At 35.2% G+C, this 20899-nt stretch overlaps 1 protein-coding gene across 1 annotated transcript in view; it reads right to left on the reverse strand.

Moving 5' to 3' along the window:
- Nucleotides 1-4119: 4119 nt before the first annotated feature.
- LOC122711090 (basic-leucine zipper transcription factor A-like) overlaps nt 4120-20899 on the reverse strand; it is a 44586-nt gene continuing 27806 nt past the window's right edge. The window contains exons 2-3 of the mRNA XM_043929520.1: nt 13093-13374; nt 4120-9064 (exon numbers count right to left, since the gene is read on the reverse strand). Of these exons, the coding sequence (XP_043785455.1) occupies nt 8621-9064; nt 13093-13374 (726 nt within the window). The 3' untranslated portion in view covers nt 4120-8620. The remainder of the gene's footprint in view (nt 9065-13092; nt 13375-20899) is intronic.

The raw sequence follows: 20899 nt of genomic DNA on the forward strand, positions 1-20899 counted from the left end.
TACCGACTCGATTAATCGTACATGTGGCGCTATCTATCAACGCACTGCGAATCTTTTTAAAAGAAATAGTCAATAAAATAGTTTAATACTTAATAATTAATAATATTCACGAGAAAAAATTTAATAAATATAACTATTTTTAAGATTAATCAATCGCTTCTTAAAAATATAAATATGTTTTATACAAATTTATAGAAATTGTAATTATAATATAATAAGAAATAAAATTCTAGAGAGGAATCTATTTTGGATGAGGAAAATAATGAAACAATAGCATATTTTTTTCAAAATCGTTTTCTTTATTTTGTAGAAAACTGCGTGATAAGTACACCAATAATCTTGCAATGTTGAAATGTTGCCGATTCATACAGGGGGGCACGAAGGGGACTGTCCGGAGCAAGTTCCTCTTGAATGATTTACGCTCGTTATTGGTCAACAGTCTTTTTTAGTTTTTTTTTTTTCGCGCCTCTCCTGGTCCGAACAGCCTCCGAGAGACCCGATTATTATGTTTTGCTGTTACTAGCAAGCCAGAGCAGTGAACAACGAACATCATTATTTTTTTCTTTCCTATGTGGTACAATTGGTACAATTCTACTGTATAAAAAATCGTTTATTTTGCTCGCGAGTGGAGACACATATTGGAAGGGAACGCGAGATTCGACGTACGATCAAGATAACGAAAAGAAAAAACAATAAGAAAAAAGATATTTCGGGAGAGAGAATCGAGCAGGAAAACCAGGAGTATTTTAAACAGATCCTTATTCGCGCGTCTTTTCGAATCTCGCGCCACTTCAAGCGCTCCCCATCACGCAGCTGGCGCGACTTTCGAATTACACATAAACCGTTCCATTATTTTACGTTACTTTATTTTTATTTTATTTTATCCATTTTGGTAGAAAGCGATCTACTACTTTAAATGAGACACTGTTTCTACGACATCGATCGATTTACCTTGAAAAGAGATTTCCCTGACCCCTGCTCGAATACTTTTCTTTTCATTTTCCTCTCTCCCCTGCTCGTACATCACGACAACGAACGATGATTATTTCGATTCGAATGACATATGTTGGCTAGTGGTTCTTTTTCCCGTTTTTTCACACATCGTTTTTCCATCTTTAATAATTTTCTTAACCTTTCAGTCCCACGTGTTTTGTCCATTCTCTCCTTTCACGCACGCACACACGCACGCATCCTCTTTCCACTTTTGGTACTACTTTCACCTATCCAAGATCTTCATCTTCCTTTCTCAATCAATACCAGAAGATCAATACCGTTCCAATAAGACACTGCGTCCCCGAGAAACCACAAGACGGTCGTTTAAATTTTGATTCTCAGATTTGCATCCATATCAGTCTGCGGGTCTGTGTGCATTATTGATTCGTTTTCACAACTCTCTCTATCTCGATCTATCGATTATCTCCTTTTTTTTTTCCTTCTTTTTCGATTATCTAACAACGTAAACAAATGAAAAAAAAGAATATAATTTACGTACCACGGCGATGAAGGGAATCGAAATAAATGGCTTTTTCGTTGCTCCAACTTGATCGGAGAAACAACGAAATGATAACATCCGGGGTTCGAATCGATGATGATGGAGCATCGAAACGCCATCTTGATTCGCCATATTTTTATTATTTTTTTTTTTCTTTTCTCGCCATGGTGGACTAGACACACCAATCTTATCGACAATACGACAATAATTACAAATTCGAGGGAAACCCGATAAATATAACGTCGAATTTCGTAACCTTCGCGTTAGAAAATGGCGGACGCGGAAAGCCCCGCGAATTTTGGAACACCTCGTGAAATCACAATCGCGCCTAAGTAAAATGGATCCTAATGTAATTCGAGATCCGCGAGAAAAATTATCGATGAAACGACCGATCGATTTCATCATCCGACAGGGCTCAGCATGACTAGATGGACCGGAAGCGGGCCAGATTGACGAAGAAGTTTGATCACTGGGCCAACGAATCGAAACGCTCGAATGTTTTACTAAGCGATATGCGAGGATCGATTTGGATTAATGATCAACCTGAGCAACTGGACGCTTCCGAGAAGACGTACTTAAAGATGATGGGGAACGAACAATTTGCTTTAATCCTTTGCTTCGATCTTTTATTATAGTGGAATTACATTTGTGCGATTCCATCGTCGAGGAACAAACTTGTTGGAAGTTATAATTATAATTCCAATTTAGCAATAAAAAGATTTGTTCTTTTATAATAGTCTTCAGGATTCAAGGTTTTGAGAAAAATTTTAAATTGTGATTATTCACAATTTCTTTCTTCAAATTTTTCTAAAATTATCATTTGTCGTCTTTTCTTTCTTTTTGAATTTTTCAATTAATTAAAGATAAATAAAATTTTATTCCTCTATAACTACTAAAATTGAAGTAAATGAAATTCCACTATATTTGCTACGGAGAAGGAAAATTTTCTCTATAGACTAAGCTGATATATCCTTCTTCTTCTAAAATATATCTAATTGATCCTAATCCGATTATTATCGAAAAAAACTAATGACTAAATCGAATAACTTTTGAGATTGTTATCAATCAATAGTCATAATTTTATCGATAATACAAGCTAAGCCAGTTCGTTCGATTGGTAAATTCTGAAGTACGCCTCAAAATTGCAATCTTTAAAAAATGGAACGTGTCCTTTCCTTCCTTTTTCTATCGTTCTTCCCTTCATTTTCCAATAACGACAAGGCCAAGCCAGCCTTTTGTCGTCCCACACAGCCCCGATTGCCGGTGATTTTCAACGAAAGGCCACAATAGATCATCGATCTCGTTGCTCCAGCTGGATCGCCTAATGAAAGCTCGAGCGTCCGCTCTAACAAATCGTTTTAAAACCGCGATACACACCACGAATTTAATTATTTAAAATCGTGCTCGCTAAGAAATTCAATTAATAATCGCCTCGCCACGCGCGGAACATAAAATCACAAATTCGCGTAAGTAAACGCTTTTTTATATATCATTTTTCACTTTCTCATTTTTTCATTCTTTCTCTCTTTTTATCTTTTCCCTAGAAATTTCGCTCCGGCGACGGCCCTTAAAAAATTCGATCTAAGTCGATAACAGTATTCTTCTTTCTCTTTTATCATTTTTTTTCATTTTTTTTTCTCTTTTTTTTTTTTTTTAATTTAAATCGAGGCTTGCACAAGACCCATTATTATTATTACTATTATTATTATTATTATTATTAATATTATTATTATTATTATTTTTTGGATTTAGTCGCATCTTTCGTATCTTTTTTCTTTCTCTCTCTCTCTCTCTCTCTCTTTCTCTCTCTCTTATACGATTTATCTCTTTTCCTCTCGCTCGCACATGCATAAGCGCAATCAGAACATACACACAGAGATACACACATACGATCACTCCGTCACGTCTTCTCGCAGATTGCTCTCTCGTTCAATCGCGAGGGACAGTATATTCTCTCTCGTTAGTCCGCTATTGTTCGTTCCTTGCGTCTCTCTCTCTCTCTCTCTCTCTCTCTCTCTCTCTCTCTCATTTCTTTTTTTAATTCCCCGTATGTACTTTTCTTTCTTTTCTCTTCCTTCTTTGACTTCGCCATCTCCCCTCCTCTTTTACCACTTGTTTTTATGTATTTTTTTTCTTTTTAATAATGCTTCTTTCTTTCTTTCTTTCTTTTTTTCTTTACATAGAGATATACGATTAATCTTCATCACCTAATATTGCATGCGCGTGAACACATTTTTCCTTTTTTTTTTTTTCTTTTTCCCTCTTTTAACGATGGAAAAGAGCTTGCGTCTCTTTTCGCGGTCCACGGGACCACGAGTGTCGTGTGTAGAACTGCCCGGACATAATTTTCTCCAACTTCATTTCTCTCGTATGTGCGTACACGTATACGCGCGAGAATTTATACGTGTACACGCATAAGATCGATTTTATACGCTTTTTTCATCGGCATTGGTTTTTTTTTCCCCTTTATCTTTTATTCTACTTTTTTTCTTTTATAATACGCACAATTCTGGCCATAAATTTTTTGATGATAATTAATTTAAATTGTTATTATCGGTCTATCGTTGCAACGGGCGATATATCTTGTAAGGTATCATTAGGCTGATATAAGAAATAAATATTTGAAGTTTTTTTTTTTTAATGTACTAATATCATTTACTAAATTTTGTCTTGTGAAATTTCCTAATATTTTTTCAAGACATAAATTTAGCATTTATAAAGAACGAAAATTTTTTCAATCATTGCAATTTATTTTAATAAAATGATATTTAATTGAAATTTCGAAAAAACGATATTTCGTATAATTCTGACATTTATGGCCAGTAGTGTACACATTCAACGCCAAAAACGGTGCCTCTTCAATGGTCGCTTTTTACATTTCTATTTCCTTTTCGATTCTCGTCTCGCTCTCTGAGGATCTACTTCAAAGTTCGTTTCAATCTCGAACGGAGTTATTCGAGAAAATTATTTCACGGAATAAAATGGGGGATTCTGTCGAGACTTATTTGCAGGAATTTTCGTCGAACAAAAATTTTCTAGGCGACACGAGAATCGAGAAAAAGAAAAGTGTCGGTGATTCGTTTGCAATTTGACCCCTTCGTCGATACGGTTCTTTTTTTTTTTTTTCTTCTTTTTTTAAGTATTACAATAATTGGTGACTTCTCATGAGATACTTCAGTAGTTTCACTCTGTCCCGAGGTCGAGAACCGAAGTCGATACCGCCATTTTGCTCGTTTACACGCCTATCGTGTTCGAATATAGTGTTTATCAATTTCTTTATTTGCAAATTCATATATATATATATATTTTTTAATGGATCGATTAATTGTAATTGTAATATGGATTGAAACGAGTTAAATAATTTTGTAAATTTTGGGGAGAAAAAATGTTTCTGTCAGATCGCCATGGGAATCCAATACTTTTGTATTTGGTAAGAAGATTGTACTTTATCGAGGTGTCGAAGGCCTTTCTGGTGATCGTATTTTATAAAGAGAAATTAGCGTAGAGCGTAAGTGTCTACGTTGAAAGATAATTTCAATAAAAATACTATTTCTTTTTTTTTTTTCTTTTACGTATTTCATTTTGTCGCTTTCGAGAAAAATATCAAAGTTGTAAAAAAGTACGCTGAGTCTCTTTCGATTGCAGGAAAGCACTAATCTCTCAAACTCTCTCCTCTTTGTCAAATCTCTTCACTTTTGTATATGATAATTAGAGATGGATCGAAATCTGATTTTTTGAAATTTGAAATTTGTTGCGAAACTTGTATTTTGAAATATTTTAGAGATTCGAAATTCTCGAAATCTAGAACTTAATTTATTGCTTTTTCCTTTCTTTTCTTTCTAAAAAATGTCTAGTTTTATTAAGAATGAAAATTAATAAATTAATAAGTAAATAAGTAATAACATTAGTCGTTTTTCCAATCAAAATGAATCATCTTTTTTTAATTAAGACAATCCAATTAAAAGTCTGAATATAAATTCATTTGGATTTCGAGAATTTCGAATCACAAAAATGGCAAAAAATTCAAAGATCGAGGACTCGAAAATTTTTCGAGTTTCGAAGGATATTTCTATCGTCACATCCCTAATAAACTATATACAAAAGTCTATCTTAAATTAACAATGTCATGGCTATCGAGTAAAAAATCCGAAGCATACGATGCTGAGTTGGAAAAATCGATAGAAATCTACTTGGTACATGCAGGTACCGTGCTTAGAAAATAATTTTCTTTCATTATTTTACTTTTTTCCTTTACCAAACTTTCCATCCTTTCTTTCTTTTTTTTCTTTTTTTCGAGAAAAAAGTTCTCAGGAACACTGTAGATGACGTACCCAATGGCACGCCTAATTAGTAATAATACGTCTAACGATACACCTAACACACCATTAGGCATATTTAAATCTAAACAAGTTATCCGTAAATCCTAACGTTCATTCCCAAAGGAATCCTCCAAGGCGATCTGAGCTGAAACCTCGATCGTTTCGACGGTTGTATCCGAGTAGAAACGGGGAAACGAAGCCGGTCGTCGACACTCGGTTCGTCGTCAAGGCAGATCTCGTCCTATTTTTACTTTTATTTTTTTTTCTTTTTTTTTTTCGTCAGAAAACTGAAGCCTTATCTATCTGAATAATAATAAAGTAGCGTTTATATCAGACATCGTGCGAGCCATTCGAAACACGGCGAGACGCGGCAGCAGAGATCCGAGCATCGCGAACGAACACCGATCGATTTTCACTTTTATCAGTTTTCCTTCTGTTCATGCGACTCGATCGTACCTTCTGTGACTTCGATTCGTTACCAATCACTAAAACGTGAATACCTGATCTGTTTTCGCGTCGAGAGAGGAACCGTGTCGCTCTCTTGCTCAATGCAAAAACAAAGTCCGAAAGCTTCGATCAGTGTTTTTCTTCCTCTTCGACAGGGGAAAAAAAAGAGGAGGGATCGAGGAAACGATGGGATCGTTGAACGCGAAGAGACGAACAGTCTTTTCTTTCTCTCTTTTTCTCTCTCTCTCTCTCTTTCTCTGTATCTTTCTTACTCATTCCCTGTTCGTCGTGATTAGAAAAAAATCGAAACGGATCGATCGCAATGCTCGAAACGATTCTTTCCTTGTTCCTTTTTTTCTTCCCCCTTTCTTTCTCATCTATAATTCTCACGGAGGCCTCGTCGAAAAGCGTAACGCGTGTCCCAGGGCGATTTCGTACGGCCCGTCCAACTCGTGTTTATGCGTGGTGTAATGTTTAATTACTTTTTAATCAAGTATATAGAGCATATCATTTTTAGTCGTAATAATTATATTGATATTGAACTACCTAACCTAATATTTACAGAGTTTTTTTTTTTTTCACCATTATCATCATCGTCTTCTTGTTTTCTTCCTCTTTTTCTTCTTCCTCTTTTTTTTTTTCTTTACGCTCTTGGCACTACTTTTCCTCCATCGCTCTTTCTCTTTCTCTCTCTCTCTCTCTTCATCATTCGCTTCCATCTTGTTTCATTATCATTTATACATTACGGAATCGCGCCATCTGTCGTTCGAAAGAGAATCCCTTTCTTCTTTCCACCCTTGCCCTCAATGATATTTCTATTTTCCTTTTTTTTTCGTAAACACCAATTTCCATATTCTTTTCCAATTCTCTTTCGCTCCCTGAGATCCGTTTCACATGGATCTCTCTCTCTCTCTATTCTTGCATTTATACTCGTATTACACGCACACACGCAATAACGACGCATCATTCACGCGCGAATACATTCATTTTATTCTATATCGTGTGGCGGATTCATCCTCTTCCTCCACGTTTCCGCTTCCATCGCGCGAATCACTCTCTCTCTCTCTCTCTCTCATTCTCTCTCTCATTCTCTCGCGAATTATCGCCAATAAATAATTTACTAAGTCTTTTTCGCAGCGAAACAAACTTCCAAAAAACGATATACATATACATGTACATATACATATACATATATACTCGATGATCAGAAATTACGTCACGTTGATCGGTGTGGTGTTGCGTGTTGGGTCGGCAGCAATGGCGCACTCTGGCGGCTTTTCTAGTCACTACAAATGCGTATTCATCAGCTACATTCGTTGGCCGTTCCCGCATCACTCTTCTCTCTTAATATCACCCTTTCTTCTCAACATCGACGCTAGGTGCTTTATGCCTCGGAGGACACACGTCAGTCTTTCTAATACGAACTCTAGTTCGTGAGTGGTGGTGCCTTCGATAATTTGTTTTTTTATTCATCTCGCTTAAATAGGCCTCTCTTATCAATCTCCTTCATTCTCCTACATTCTCTTCTTATTATTCGCTCCCTTATTACCTTCTCACCGTCCACCTCATTCGTAAGGATTCTTCGTCTCCTTTCAGCTACATTTTAATAGAACTAACCCTGTCTCGTCTACGTTACTTTGGAATCGTCTGAGATCTAAGCTAGAGACTGGCCATGTAGGGATTGCCACATTACGTTAGGTATCGAGCACCTCAAGCACCGAAGGTTACCGACCCACGAACGCAGCCTCGTGTCTTCCTCGTCTCGTTCTTCTTCCCGTGTGTCCCGTTTTTCTCGCTCAGCTCGCGGGTGAGAGGGCGCTCCACTCCCGAAAAAAGAACCAGCTGGAGGGCCATCCAGCGGGCCTCCAAATGGAGGATCCAACAGCTACACCAGCGTTACAAGGAGTGTGGTATATACGGCGGAGAAGGAGGAGGAGAATCACCCCTTCGAATTCGACCCTCTCTTCTCCTCTCGGCCGGTGTTTGTCGGCGAGATTCTCCGCGCGCTCGGCTGCGATTCAAAAGCCCGTCGTCCACGCGATAACGAGGCGGTATCATCGTCAGCTGGCCGAACCCGTACCAACGTTTCTCCTGCGAGTCAGTCTTGAGGGATCCTCGACGGGTCGAGGATTCTCGAGGAGGGTAGAACAAGCACGACGACCTCTGTCCCAGTCTTGGATACAACAGCCTCGTCCTTGTGCCGGGTGTCGTCGACCCGTTCCTCTGTCTTTTCTCGTTGTTTGACTGGGACACGATGCCGCCGCTTCCACGAGATCCTCCGCCGTCCGTCGACCTCGAGGAACTCGTTGCTCCTCGAGGTCGTTGCGGCTTCGAGTGCTCTCCTTCTCGGCCGTGCCTCGGATCAGACGTTCGGTGGCTGATGTTGAGACGATGTTTGTTGCTGATGTTCTTGATGATGTTGATGATGATGATGATGATGGTGATGATGATGGTGATGATGATGATGATGATGATGATGCTGCTGCTGCTGCTGTTGCTGCTGACCCTCGTCAGCCTCGCACGGGACCACTGTTAGGCTGGACAGGTTGCTCAGGTTGCTACTGGACTCGGAATAACTGGACAAGGTGGGTCTTCTGGGCGGAACCACCACTGCTGGCGTCGAACTGCTAGGATTGGAGGACTTTCGGAATACCTTCAACAGGGAGCTGCCCGCGCTGTGGCACCGGACCAGCCGTTCAGGCGCGTCCAGCAATGCGGATTGGCTTCGGTAAGGCGGCGGGCTCTCGCTGTCGAATACAGTTCGGTTCGGGGGCGGTCGAACGCATTTCTGGTATATCTCGCTCTCCTGAAAGGGAAATATTTGGTTTTAGTCCGGTTTCAGGTAAAAAGTATGATGATAAATAGATAGATACCATTTTTCTATTGGTTTTTCGAAGTTTCATGGTAGAATTTTTATGAGTAGTTGGAGAAATGGATTGCCCTCTGTCTATATGAAATGTTATATTTTCATGATTATATTAAAATACTTGTATCGACAGAGATTCAACAGAATTATTATGTCTTTTCTTAAACAATATAACAAAGATACAAAGGATTGTTTGAGTACTATCGCGCGAAAATTTGGAATCTTAATTACCTTCCTTCCTTAAATAGCAATCAAATGATTATTTTAAATCGAAAACAAGAAATTAAAAAATACCAAGTCAAATCCTTTCCAAACTTTACTTATATACAATCCACTCCTCATAAATATATGATAAAAAACCTTTGAAGAAGCAAAAACGTGTTTCCAAAATCCTCAAACACATCATCTCTGTTGAAAAAGAAGGAGCAAAATGAAAACAAAATCCATATTTAGTTTTCGCGAAAGTGATTTGCGCGACACTGCGAACAGAGTATCGCAAACAACTCTTGAACATGCGGCGTTACCAGAGGTGAGTTTAGCTATGAAGTAAACCTTTATTTCGTCAAAAAAAAAATCGAAAATCGATCGTCCCTCTGTATTTTATCAATCAATCGAGCGAAATATCCACGCACAATCGAATCAGAGAACGATGACAAAAGATGGAAGATAAAAAAGAAAAAAGGAAAAGAGTTTGACGTGAAAAATGGAAGTGGAAAGGAACGAAAGGGTGAAATATTCTTTCTCGCGCAGGAAGCGAGAATTGGGGGATGGGGGAGGTCGATAGGATGTCTCGTAACGTGGGTATACACGCGTAAGGGCGTAGGATTACTGAAATTCTAACCCGTGATCCTCGAGCAACGCCGAAGAAGCGCGTGTTTCGGCTCGATGCCGACATCCAGAAGCCTCGACGAGGATAGAACTCGATCCTAAGGCGACGCGATCTTGGGCGAAAATGGCACGAGGTTGGCGGTCACTCGATCGTCTGCCAGACTGTCGGAAGTGGGGGTATATTTCCGGTGCTTGCCGAGATTTCGAACGGACTACGTGAAATTGCAAATTTGGGAAAAGGAGAATTTGATTTTGAAATTCTTTTTAGATTTTAAAGAAAGTTAAAAGTTTGGCAGCTGTGCGATGATATATCTGTTAGAAATTTTTGAAAAATAAAAATGCCTACTTTTCTTTCTTTGTTCTTTTTAAATTATATTTATTCCCTAAGAATTTAAATTTTAGCGAATTATGATGCTGGAATGGAACTGTTGAAACTCAATCAATCAATAAATAATAATCTACCAATAATAATAATAATTATTCTTTTGACTTGCAAAGAATTTAATTTTTATACTTTCATTTAAAACTAATTTTTATACTTTCTATTAAAACGAGAAAAATAATAAAGTTTCGAAATTTGAGAAAAAAATATCGAAAGTATTAGATTGAATTGTAATGACATTTTCTGCGAGGAATATCTTTTCTAGGAAAAATCATTTTTAAGGAAAAAATATAAAAGTATACTTCTGCATGCAATGTGGAAATATTTTCTAAAAATAGATTTAATTACCGTAGAAAAATGCTGAAATAGATTCTAAGTCCTTTGCACAATACCGTAGATAAAAAGAGTATTACACAGGAGTGAAACGGAATTTGTAAAAAGTAAATGCAATTACGTCCAACGTAAAAGGTGTTTCAAATTATGCATCATGAATTATGTAGTACGAGGCTCTAAAATTAGAAGACACGAGACTAATTAGCCAAAATTAGCCGAGTATAATCTAGGATAACGAGGCAGGGAGAACAATAGAAATCCTAGGTTAAGATCGAAAGGTAGAGAAGATAAAAATGAAAAAAATAAATATTATCCAACGTGTATCGATACGACTCCAACTTTATAAATATAAAGATTACAAATTAGGAATATATATAGGAATAAAAAAGAATTTATAGCAAGGAATTGCAATTGTGCTTAACGTTAAAAGACGCTTTATACGTATTATGGGCAATCAATTATAGGGTAAAATGTTCTAAAATTAAAAGACGAGAGGCTAATTAACCAAAATTAGCCGCGTGTAATCCAGGATAACGAGGCGCAGAGGAGCAATGGAAACAGTGGATAATGTTACGGTATCTGAAATAACTGCGATAATCCTACGATAGTTGACGTGTAAAAAGTATTTTTATAACCGACATTCATGCATTTTCGCCTATTATGATGCAAATTGGACACATTTTCCTCTATCAAATTGCGAAAGTATAATCTACATGATACACTTTGCTCGAAAATAAAAAAAAAGAAGAAATTCAACCAGCAAATATCGAAATTATACCATTGAAAATAAGGATCTTGAAATTGGAAAAAATTCCAATTTCGTGAAATGGCAAATAAATGTATAAACAAATGGAATTAAAATTTACAACAATCAGCAAACAAAATTATAGTATTTTAATATAATTTGTTGAATTGTAATAATATTATTACAATTTCTGATTAAATAATACCTTAAAAAATAACAAAAATATAGAATCTTTATAATAATCAAATTTCTAAACACGATTATTATCCTTCAAAATATATCTATTTCAAAAAAGGAAGCAATTATACCTTATTAAACAAAAATATAAATTAATATATTTATCTGATTATCTAAATATATTACAATTTCTTCGAATAATTACCACAATATTTTCTTAATTATTTCTAAATTACGAGAAAAATGTTATTCCACCTCTAAGCTGCATAAAATATCACTTAATATCTTAAAATTTTCTTTGTACATATACATCTGCGCTTAACAAATAATTCTTAAACATCGTAATCACCTTTGCTAATTATTTGCATGTCTTAATAACATCATCTGCGATATCACCTTAAAATGAACCCTCAAAGGGCCAAGATGCACGCACTCCTCACTGATTAACACGAGACCCAATGCCAATTCTACACCTGCGAATCGTTTCACGCACGAAATAATCGAAAAAGACCAGAAACAGAGAAAGAGAGAGAAAGAGAGAGAGAGAGAGAGAAAGAAAGAGAGAGAGAGAGAGGGAAAGAAAATGCGAGAACGAACAAACTTGATGAGGAACGAGGGAATGCGATTTTATCTGGAGGACACGGACCGTGGAAAATTTATCCGTTTTTACACGCGTTATTACCCAGCCGGTACTCGAAAATGCGCTTATTAGCGACCGGCTAATCGCCACGAGCCGCGGGTTCGATAAATGAAAAGCGGCGCCGATTGGGAAACGTCTGGATCCAGCTGGTCGGTTAATCGGCTGAAATTCCACCCCCTCCCCCTTCCCACGTTTAATTCTGTTAATAATGCCGATATTAAATGCTACCAGACGTTCCGACATTAGCATTACGGTATTACGTTCGGAAGATTTGCGATTTCGATAAGTGGAAAATCTATGGGTGTATGAATTCTCCAAGGATTTGAACTTCTAAGGATGAAAACAGGAATTCGATTCATTTCAATGAATGCTCGTTTAATAAGCGATAACCATCCTTCCTTCTTCGAATTTTCTTCGATTTAATATCTTCCGTACTTTAATTCTAAAAAATACTGTTTAAAAAATTCACAAGGAATGAAACTTCAATACATATTTCCCCTCAAACATTCTCTCCTCTTTAAATCTCTTTAATCTAAAACCAATATTCATTCAATATTTATCAGGTACCATCGAAAAAAAAAAACAAAAAAAAAGAAGAAAAAAAAGGCAAAGAAATCGCAGCAAACAATCGAACCTCGTTCCACTTTAAACAACGTTCAGTTCCTGCACAAACCGCTCTTCCAACAGTCTCGAAAACGCAAACAGAACGTAGCGCAAACTTGCCAAGCAACCGAGTTTAGTCTGGCCAGCTTCGAGCAACCACTTGCACCCCAAGAGGAGTGAATATAAAGGATAACCCGTTAAATATTCGAAGAGAGGAAGCAAGACAGAGAGAGAGAGAGAGAGAGAGAGAGAGAACTCACCTGCTCAGGGTCGCGCAGGTGAAGGGCGGTATGCGCTCCGTACGGACGTTCCTCGCCATCTGGAAGCTGGAGCCGTGGGGGTAGGTCGAGGGCGAGGTCCTGGCGGACACTTCCAGCGCGGATCGCTCGATCCCTTGCAGCGGCGACCATCACTTCCTGTATACTATCGGTGGCTCCTTCACCGCCGTTACCAACCCCGCCTACACCACCACCTCCGCTTGGATCATCCTCGAGTCCACCGCTGAGGCCGTTGCGCTCCATTCCTGGGCTCACCGACAGCATCTGAGGAGCAGAAAGAAATTTATTAGATAAATAAATTATTTCTCCTTTTTAGATTTTTGAATTTTTTTTTTAAATGTAAAAAATGAAAAAACACTTTATTGTAATTATTAAATAATTGTAATTATTAAATAATAAAAATAAATGTCTTTTATAATTGATTAAATGGTGTTATTATTTCTTAATCACTTCCCCATCATTTGCAAATACTTTATCGATAAAATGAGAAACAATTTATGCATTGCGTTTAATTCTCAAATACTTCATTTTATCATCCACGTTAAAATGATTTATCAGAAAATCACAGAAAGATGTGCTGAAAATAATAATAAAATATAAAGTCACTTCAAATCTGATCGTAAGCATTGTCATCGAATCAATTTCACTAAAATGTTACAAAATAATTTAATCATTAAGAAATATAAATTATAAAATTATAAAATTAATTATTACATGAATATCTGATATGAACAAGTCTTAGAATATTATAAATTAATAATAATACGACAAATTATAAAATTACCAACCCCAACATAAAACTAACCCTTCCCACTTTAACATCCCCTAAAACATCGCCCCTAAAACCCAACATCACACCATCCCCAAAAGTCTCCATGTCACATTAGACACAGGAAAACATCTCTCGTGTCCACATCCCCTGCTCAACAAATTCAATTTCCCCCGTCAATTAATAATTGACCAACCACCTGCAGAACCCTGCATCAAACTCGTTGCGCGGCAGAAATAACCAGAGGGACAAGTTTAACAGGATTCGACGAGGGATTGGACCGTTTCGACGGATACTAAATATCGTTCCAAGCGTTTTCACGACGAGGAAGTCTCTTCGTGAACAGTTTCACGAAGATCTCGAGTCCGTTTTAAAACGCCATACAACGAAAACATTAAAGTCGTGCAGAGTCTTTCGGCTTCGGTTTACGATGGATCGTTTCCATGGAATAAGAATGCAATCCGGATTCGAGACGTGTATCGGATGATCCGGAACGTTCGTCGCGCATAAAATTTTCATGGAACCGGTCCGATTTATTGGCGGGATTGAAAATTTCGAGTCGTCTCGCTATAAAATGGACACTGCGAACGATCGAGGAGGGATATAGAAGGAGATGGGTTGCGTTCTATTATCGAGTGAAGCGAGGAAGTTTTGCTTCGAGATTGAGTTGAATTTTCATCGAGAGGAGGAATTTATGGAATTTCGATTTTTCAGAGGATGAGATTTTTATTCTACAAATATATTAATGTTATTTCAGAATTTTTCATAATGATATTAGAAGCATTGAGGTGTTGGAAATCTACAGGAAGATCTAATGAAAATTCAAGAGGGACGAGAAAAATTTATCGTCCATAGATTTTTTTTAAAATTTAACGCGTTTGAGAAATACGATTTTAAAATTTGAAAATATTGCATTTCGATAATTAACTCTTAGGATCCTGAAAATTTTTCTAATAATTTAAGGTAAGAGGTTTTATTATTGAAACAATTGAAACAACGTTTAAACAATTTAACGTGGCCTCTAGATTGTATCACTTGATCCTGATCGATTGAGACTAATTTACTGTTCTAAATGAGACTGAATGTTTAAGTCCTTAGTTTAAGACAGTAATAAACTCAGAACTGACTGAGATTGAATTTGACCTTTGACTTTTGAACTTTGATTGATTGGAAAATTTTGCTAAACTGTTGAAAGATATTCACAATTTGTTCATATTTTGTTATTTTGATGATTAATTAACATACATAATTAATATATTTCAATTAAATTAAGCTTTGCATCTCATAGTATACACGTACATACATATACATAATTAATCACAAAACTATTACCCAATATTATATTTATATTATATTTACTAATTAAATAATCTATTTTTAATAAATATTTCCTATCTTATTATTTCTTATATTCCAATGGTTTAAAAATAAAATACAATATAAAATGAACGATTGAACAACAAGAAACAAATATGATTGAACACTTTTGTAACCAATAATAATTATTCTCCCTATTACGATCGAGCCAAACTTTTAGCCAAACAAAAGATTAATTATCAAATACAACAATGATTAACAATAACTCAATAAAACTCACAAAATAATACAATAACGCAAGCATAAAAATTTCATTGACGTGTATCGCCATTCCAATTAAAACCCGCGCGTAACCCCTCATTACAATCCAGACATTCTCTTTTCTCCTTCTTCGTGTCCAACATTAATTCACGTATCCCCGGTTTAATCGTGCGTTTCCAACGTTTCGTTTTTTAATAGCGCCCAGTATTAATTCTCCATGCGGCCAGGTTTTCGTTTATTAATTTAATCGACTTCGAACGCCAGTCGCTAAAGCAACGAGCGCGCGATAGATAGAAAGAGAGACAGAGAAAGAGAGAGCAAAAAGCTTCGTGTTTTCTCTTTTACTGAAACCACGATTAATCCTTTTCCACGTCGACCATGTCGAATTCGACGGGCTCGTTATCGATGTTCGATTTCACGTGGCACCGGTGGGTAATTTCGCCGGAAAAATCGCTGGTGAACAATACCGCCATATTTCCACGTAGAATGGATTGGAATGATCGACGTGATCGAGGATTTCGCGTTAAGAAAAATTGCGATATCGTAGGAATATATATATATATATATATATATATTTTTTTTTTGCATCGATCTTGATGCAGTTATTATTCATCTTCCAATATTTTCTTCGTTCTATTTTTCTTCGTGTTTAAATCGTTTGATAGTATTCCGTTATTTTATAATAATTAGGCAGAAGAATTTAAATTTAATACGATACAATTATATATTTAAGTATATACGTATTTAAAATAATTTGGTAAAGTTTGTGTTTAGTCTTCTTTTTATTGATACGAAAATTATTCGTTTATTTTTATTTTACGAGCAAAAAGCATTTAATACGAAATGTAGAAAAACAAATGGGTATAAATTAAACTATTACGATAATACTACGATAATATTACGATATTTTTTTATCATTAATGTATAATCTAGAAATATAATTTAATTATTATATACGAAAAAATTGCTTTTGCACATTTTCTAACATGCTATAGTAATTAGTATTATGGTCTATTAATTTTATAAAAATTACTAATCTATTTATCGAGAAATTATATTATACGATTTCGAAGTAGAATTTAAACTTCTTTTTTAACAAAATATTTGCACGCGATCGTTGTAATTTGAGCGCTCCTTTAATCGTTGTCATATACCTTCAACAGATATTTTATTTCATGAACGACAGCAAACAACTGAATCCGAATTTCGATCGAATGCACAATCGCCGTTCAAATTAACTTAAAAATCGCTATCGGGGATGGAAATTATACAATGAATTCACGATTTCCAATTCGCTTCGTGGAATAATTGAAATTGGGACGATACCCAAAATTATTTTTAATTTCAATCTCGTATTATTATATATATATACGCGTGTATCATGGCTCGTGAAAATTATGTTTAGAGCGAAATTGTATTCTAAAAGTTGTGCCCGAGCAAATAAACACTACCAGACCATACCGTACCTTGAACTTCAGCCCACTTTGTGTGCCAAAGTTTTTCAAAGTCGAGCCAAATTTCCTGCGTCATCGCGCGACTAGACGATCGAATCGCAAAAATTTTATTTCATCGTCATATAGTCGTGTATCTAATTCCTATTTTCTGCTCGAGACTATTACTAGACTTGAGCCTCGAATTTTGATACAATCCTTGTGAAATTGAAAATCTCTCGGTACATTTTATACTTTTAAATAATTCTGTATTTTTCAAACAGAGCTAATTTTAAAGATGATATTCCAGAAATACTGATACTATTACAAAAGAAGTGATTTCTTATCAAATCTGACTAATTAATCGCGTTATTAATTATCAAAATTTGGAAATACATCGATATCAAGAAATCATATTATAGAATGCAATTTATGTTTTCCATTTCAAATGGATTTCACGTATCTGAAAAAATAAGTATAACTATCATCAAATTATAACAAATCTGTACACACCAAAAAAATTCCAATTCTCCATTCTCATATAAACATCACAAAAGAAATTACTTCTTCTTTCTATCTAAAACTATCAAACGAATCATACGAAAAATCAAACTTCAACTCGCAAAAAGAAGAAATAATTTGCCAAATTTTATATCGTACGCCGATCGCCATTATTAATTCGATATTATTAATTGCCAAAATCATAGCTACCAAAATCGAAGATTCAACTTACATGGGAAAAATCGAATTTTCCACCGAGCTAAATAGGCGCCACGATTAAATCCATCATATCACGTCACATTGTTCGCGGTTTGTCCCGTCTTATTGCCAATTCAACGACACCGTAGACCGCTGACTAGAGGAATCTATACGATAATAACGCACAAGGCCAGACACGAGAACGCTAGCCGTCGCCACTACGTCTCGACCACGGGAACGAGTCGTCATCGGTTTGCCGTTTCCTCTCCCTTGGTCCTGTCCTATGTTTTGCCGTGTACAATACGGTATCGCGACATTATTCTAGTCCGTGACGAGAGGGGCAATTGCCCGTGACCAGGCCAACGTATAAATTCCTCGTGTCCGTCATTTCGTGTCCGACCTCTCTATCTCTCTTTCCCTCCCCCTCTTCCACGCTACTTACGTGATCTATTTGCCGCTAAACGACAGGAAACGTTTCCAAGCACCGAATATCGCGCTCGCCCTTGTCTGCACGCGCTCGTCCTATTCTACTACTAGGATAAACGGCCCAATTACCGTGTCCCCGCTCGGAATTAATATTTTAGGAAATTAAGAGAGAGGGGGAGAGAAAGAGAGATGTAACGTGATTAAAAGTACACTTTTGTAAATAAGATTTAAGATTCTTTGTTTATAGGTCATTTTAATAATGATGAAATAACTATGCGTACTCTTGAGTATTTATTAAATTGTTATATTTTTTATAGATATTATTTACGTTTTTATTTATTTATATGTAAATAGAGATCGTTAACCTTTGCGTTTTAATGCATTCTTTCAATTATTGGATAATCAAATTATGAAGCGAATTTATGATTTCGATGGCTTATTAAATCAAAGTATCGGAAAAGAAGATTGCATTTTCGAGGATACAAGTAAACAGAAATATTTATCTTAATTGTCTCTGGAATCTTAAATAGTAAAGATCGATATTCCTTTCATGCTTTAATAATTAATAATAATTGATTTTTTTTTTTGGAAAAAGAATAATGAATGTTAGAAAAAAAATCAATAGTATTTATATAGATTTTAATACGAGAATAGAAAAGAATGAAAAGTATCTTTAAATTATTCAAAAACTTTCAAGTCGTCAATAAATTTTCGTTAAATGGGCCATTTATTCTAATGTTCACGAGGGAATTGGGAAAAGGAATGGACGCCTCAAGTTTTGCTTTGGACGTGGAATGCTAAAAGGGGAGCTTTAATGCTTATTGTGACGTCTTCTTTTGGGGTGTTAGAGATAGAGGAAATTAGGGGTGGGTGAATAAATTGACAATGTTTCCTGCGTAGTGTTTTAGGAATAATAGAGTTTGATAGTAACGATTTTTATTCTGTTGTGAGTTGTGATGTTTTCCTCTTATAGAGGTATTTAATAGAGGAAATTAGGAGTGAATCAATAATGGACGAATAAATTTTTATTTTTTTAAAAAGAGAATTTTAAAGGTTTCTTTAAAAAGATTCAAAAGCAAAAGATTCTTTTTTATTTTTAATGAACTTTGACTGAATCGTTTGAAAATTTTTATGAATGGAATTAAATTTCTTTAAATGAATTATATATATTCATTTAAAGGAATTTTAATTTTATATTTCGAATGGATAATTTTCCTTTGATAGTTTTATATAATAATATTTTTTGATATAATAATATTTTGAAAATTAAATATTAATAATTGTTTTATAATTATTAAAAAAAAAGTAGATAAGAAAGTAAGAACAATAGAGAAATTTTTGAATTTCCTAATTATTACTATTTAATGAAGCATTATAATAATGGTCTCGGTGAAATTATGCAAATATAATATGAAAAAAGTTATGTTGAAATATACGATTGGAAATTAGGTTTTATTAAAGGTGGAATTTCGTGAATAATGTTACAATGGAATGCTTTATTACATTATGGTAGTTTCCTGAATTGTACCATAATAATATACATACTGCACTATGATGCAATATATTTTGCAATATGTTTTCGCGAATTATTTCGCAACGAAATGTGTTTCTCATGCCACAAAATAACTGAAAACAAGTGAAGAATCAATCACTAAACTTAATTGATAATCAATTTAAAATTAAACTTGTATTCCATAAAGAATAAAAATATAAAAATTTATTAATTTTTATAACAAAACACATACTAATTACAATATTTTCATCTAAAACATCAATAATTAATGCGGAACACCAAAAAATTTCTCCTACCTACCTAAGCATAATCCAAAAATTTCCAACAAATAGATTTCATAATATTCACTACAAACTCTCATTTTCCAAACACAAAAAAATCAATCCAAAATCACAAAAATATAAAATTCACATTCGACATACACTGATGATAATAAAGGTACATAAAAATTCAAGAAACTTTTCAAACTTTTCACTCTGAGGATAAAAAAACCTTCAACTCAAATTCAAATTTCAATAATTATTTCAAAAATTCCACTACAAGGATAAAATATTAAAAGAAACCAAAACTTTCTGATCGATCCTCGAAGCGTAAAGATTGTCTCAAAAATCTTCAAATCTTCAAATATTTTAAAAGTTAAATTTTTAAACAAGGAAGACAACGCAGAGGAAGTATAATGGCGGGAGCGGCGATAGTCGTTTCTATCAAACGTTTAAGCGACGACTATCCGCAGAAATCGAGGCGACGCGTGTTATGCGCGCGGAAATACGAGGATACGCTCGAGTCGTAGGTGAAACGTGGGACCGTAAGCAAAATGATCGCTGCTTGGTAACGCTACCTTTCAATGCATCACGATAAACTGGAAGACGGTACGAGATTACGTGACATGGCACGATGAATCTTTAATTCTCGCTAGGGACTGAAATCATTTTTGACATGGAGAGGGAGAAATACAAGAGGATAGAAGAAAAGAGAAAAGAATTTTTTTTTTATAGCCGGTAAAAAAATTTTTAAAACCGTAATTTCCTAATAATTATCACTTTCATTGATTTTATAAGTTTTCGTTCAATAATTTTAATATAACATTTGTTTTACATCATGTACAATTAATTTTGAATAAAGAAATTTGCACTAAATTTGGAATAGATTAAGATATTGTCATTATCAATATTTTACTTTTTTTATTATTTATAGAGAATTTAAAATTCTCTATAATGGATTTTATATTGAACATATCCTTTTGATTCTATCATCAATATGTTTGAAACTATTGCTTGGAACCCGACACACTTTAAAAATAAAAATCCTTACGATCGGTTTCTAAGAATGCTTAAGTGCAATATACTCGGCGGAAAGGAAGAAAAGAGAAAAGAA

The sequence above is a fragment of the Apis laboriosa genome, unplaced genomic scaffold (assembly GCF_014066325.1).
Source record: "Apis laboriosa isolate Shangri-la unplaced genomic scaffold, ASM1406632v1 scaffold111_cov153, whole genome shotgun sequence".
Classification (NCBI taxonomy): Eukaryota; Metazoa; Arthropoda; class Insecta; order Hymenoptera; family Apidae; genus Apis; species Apis laboriosa.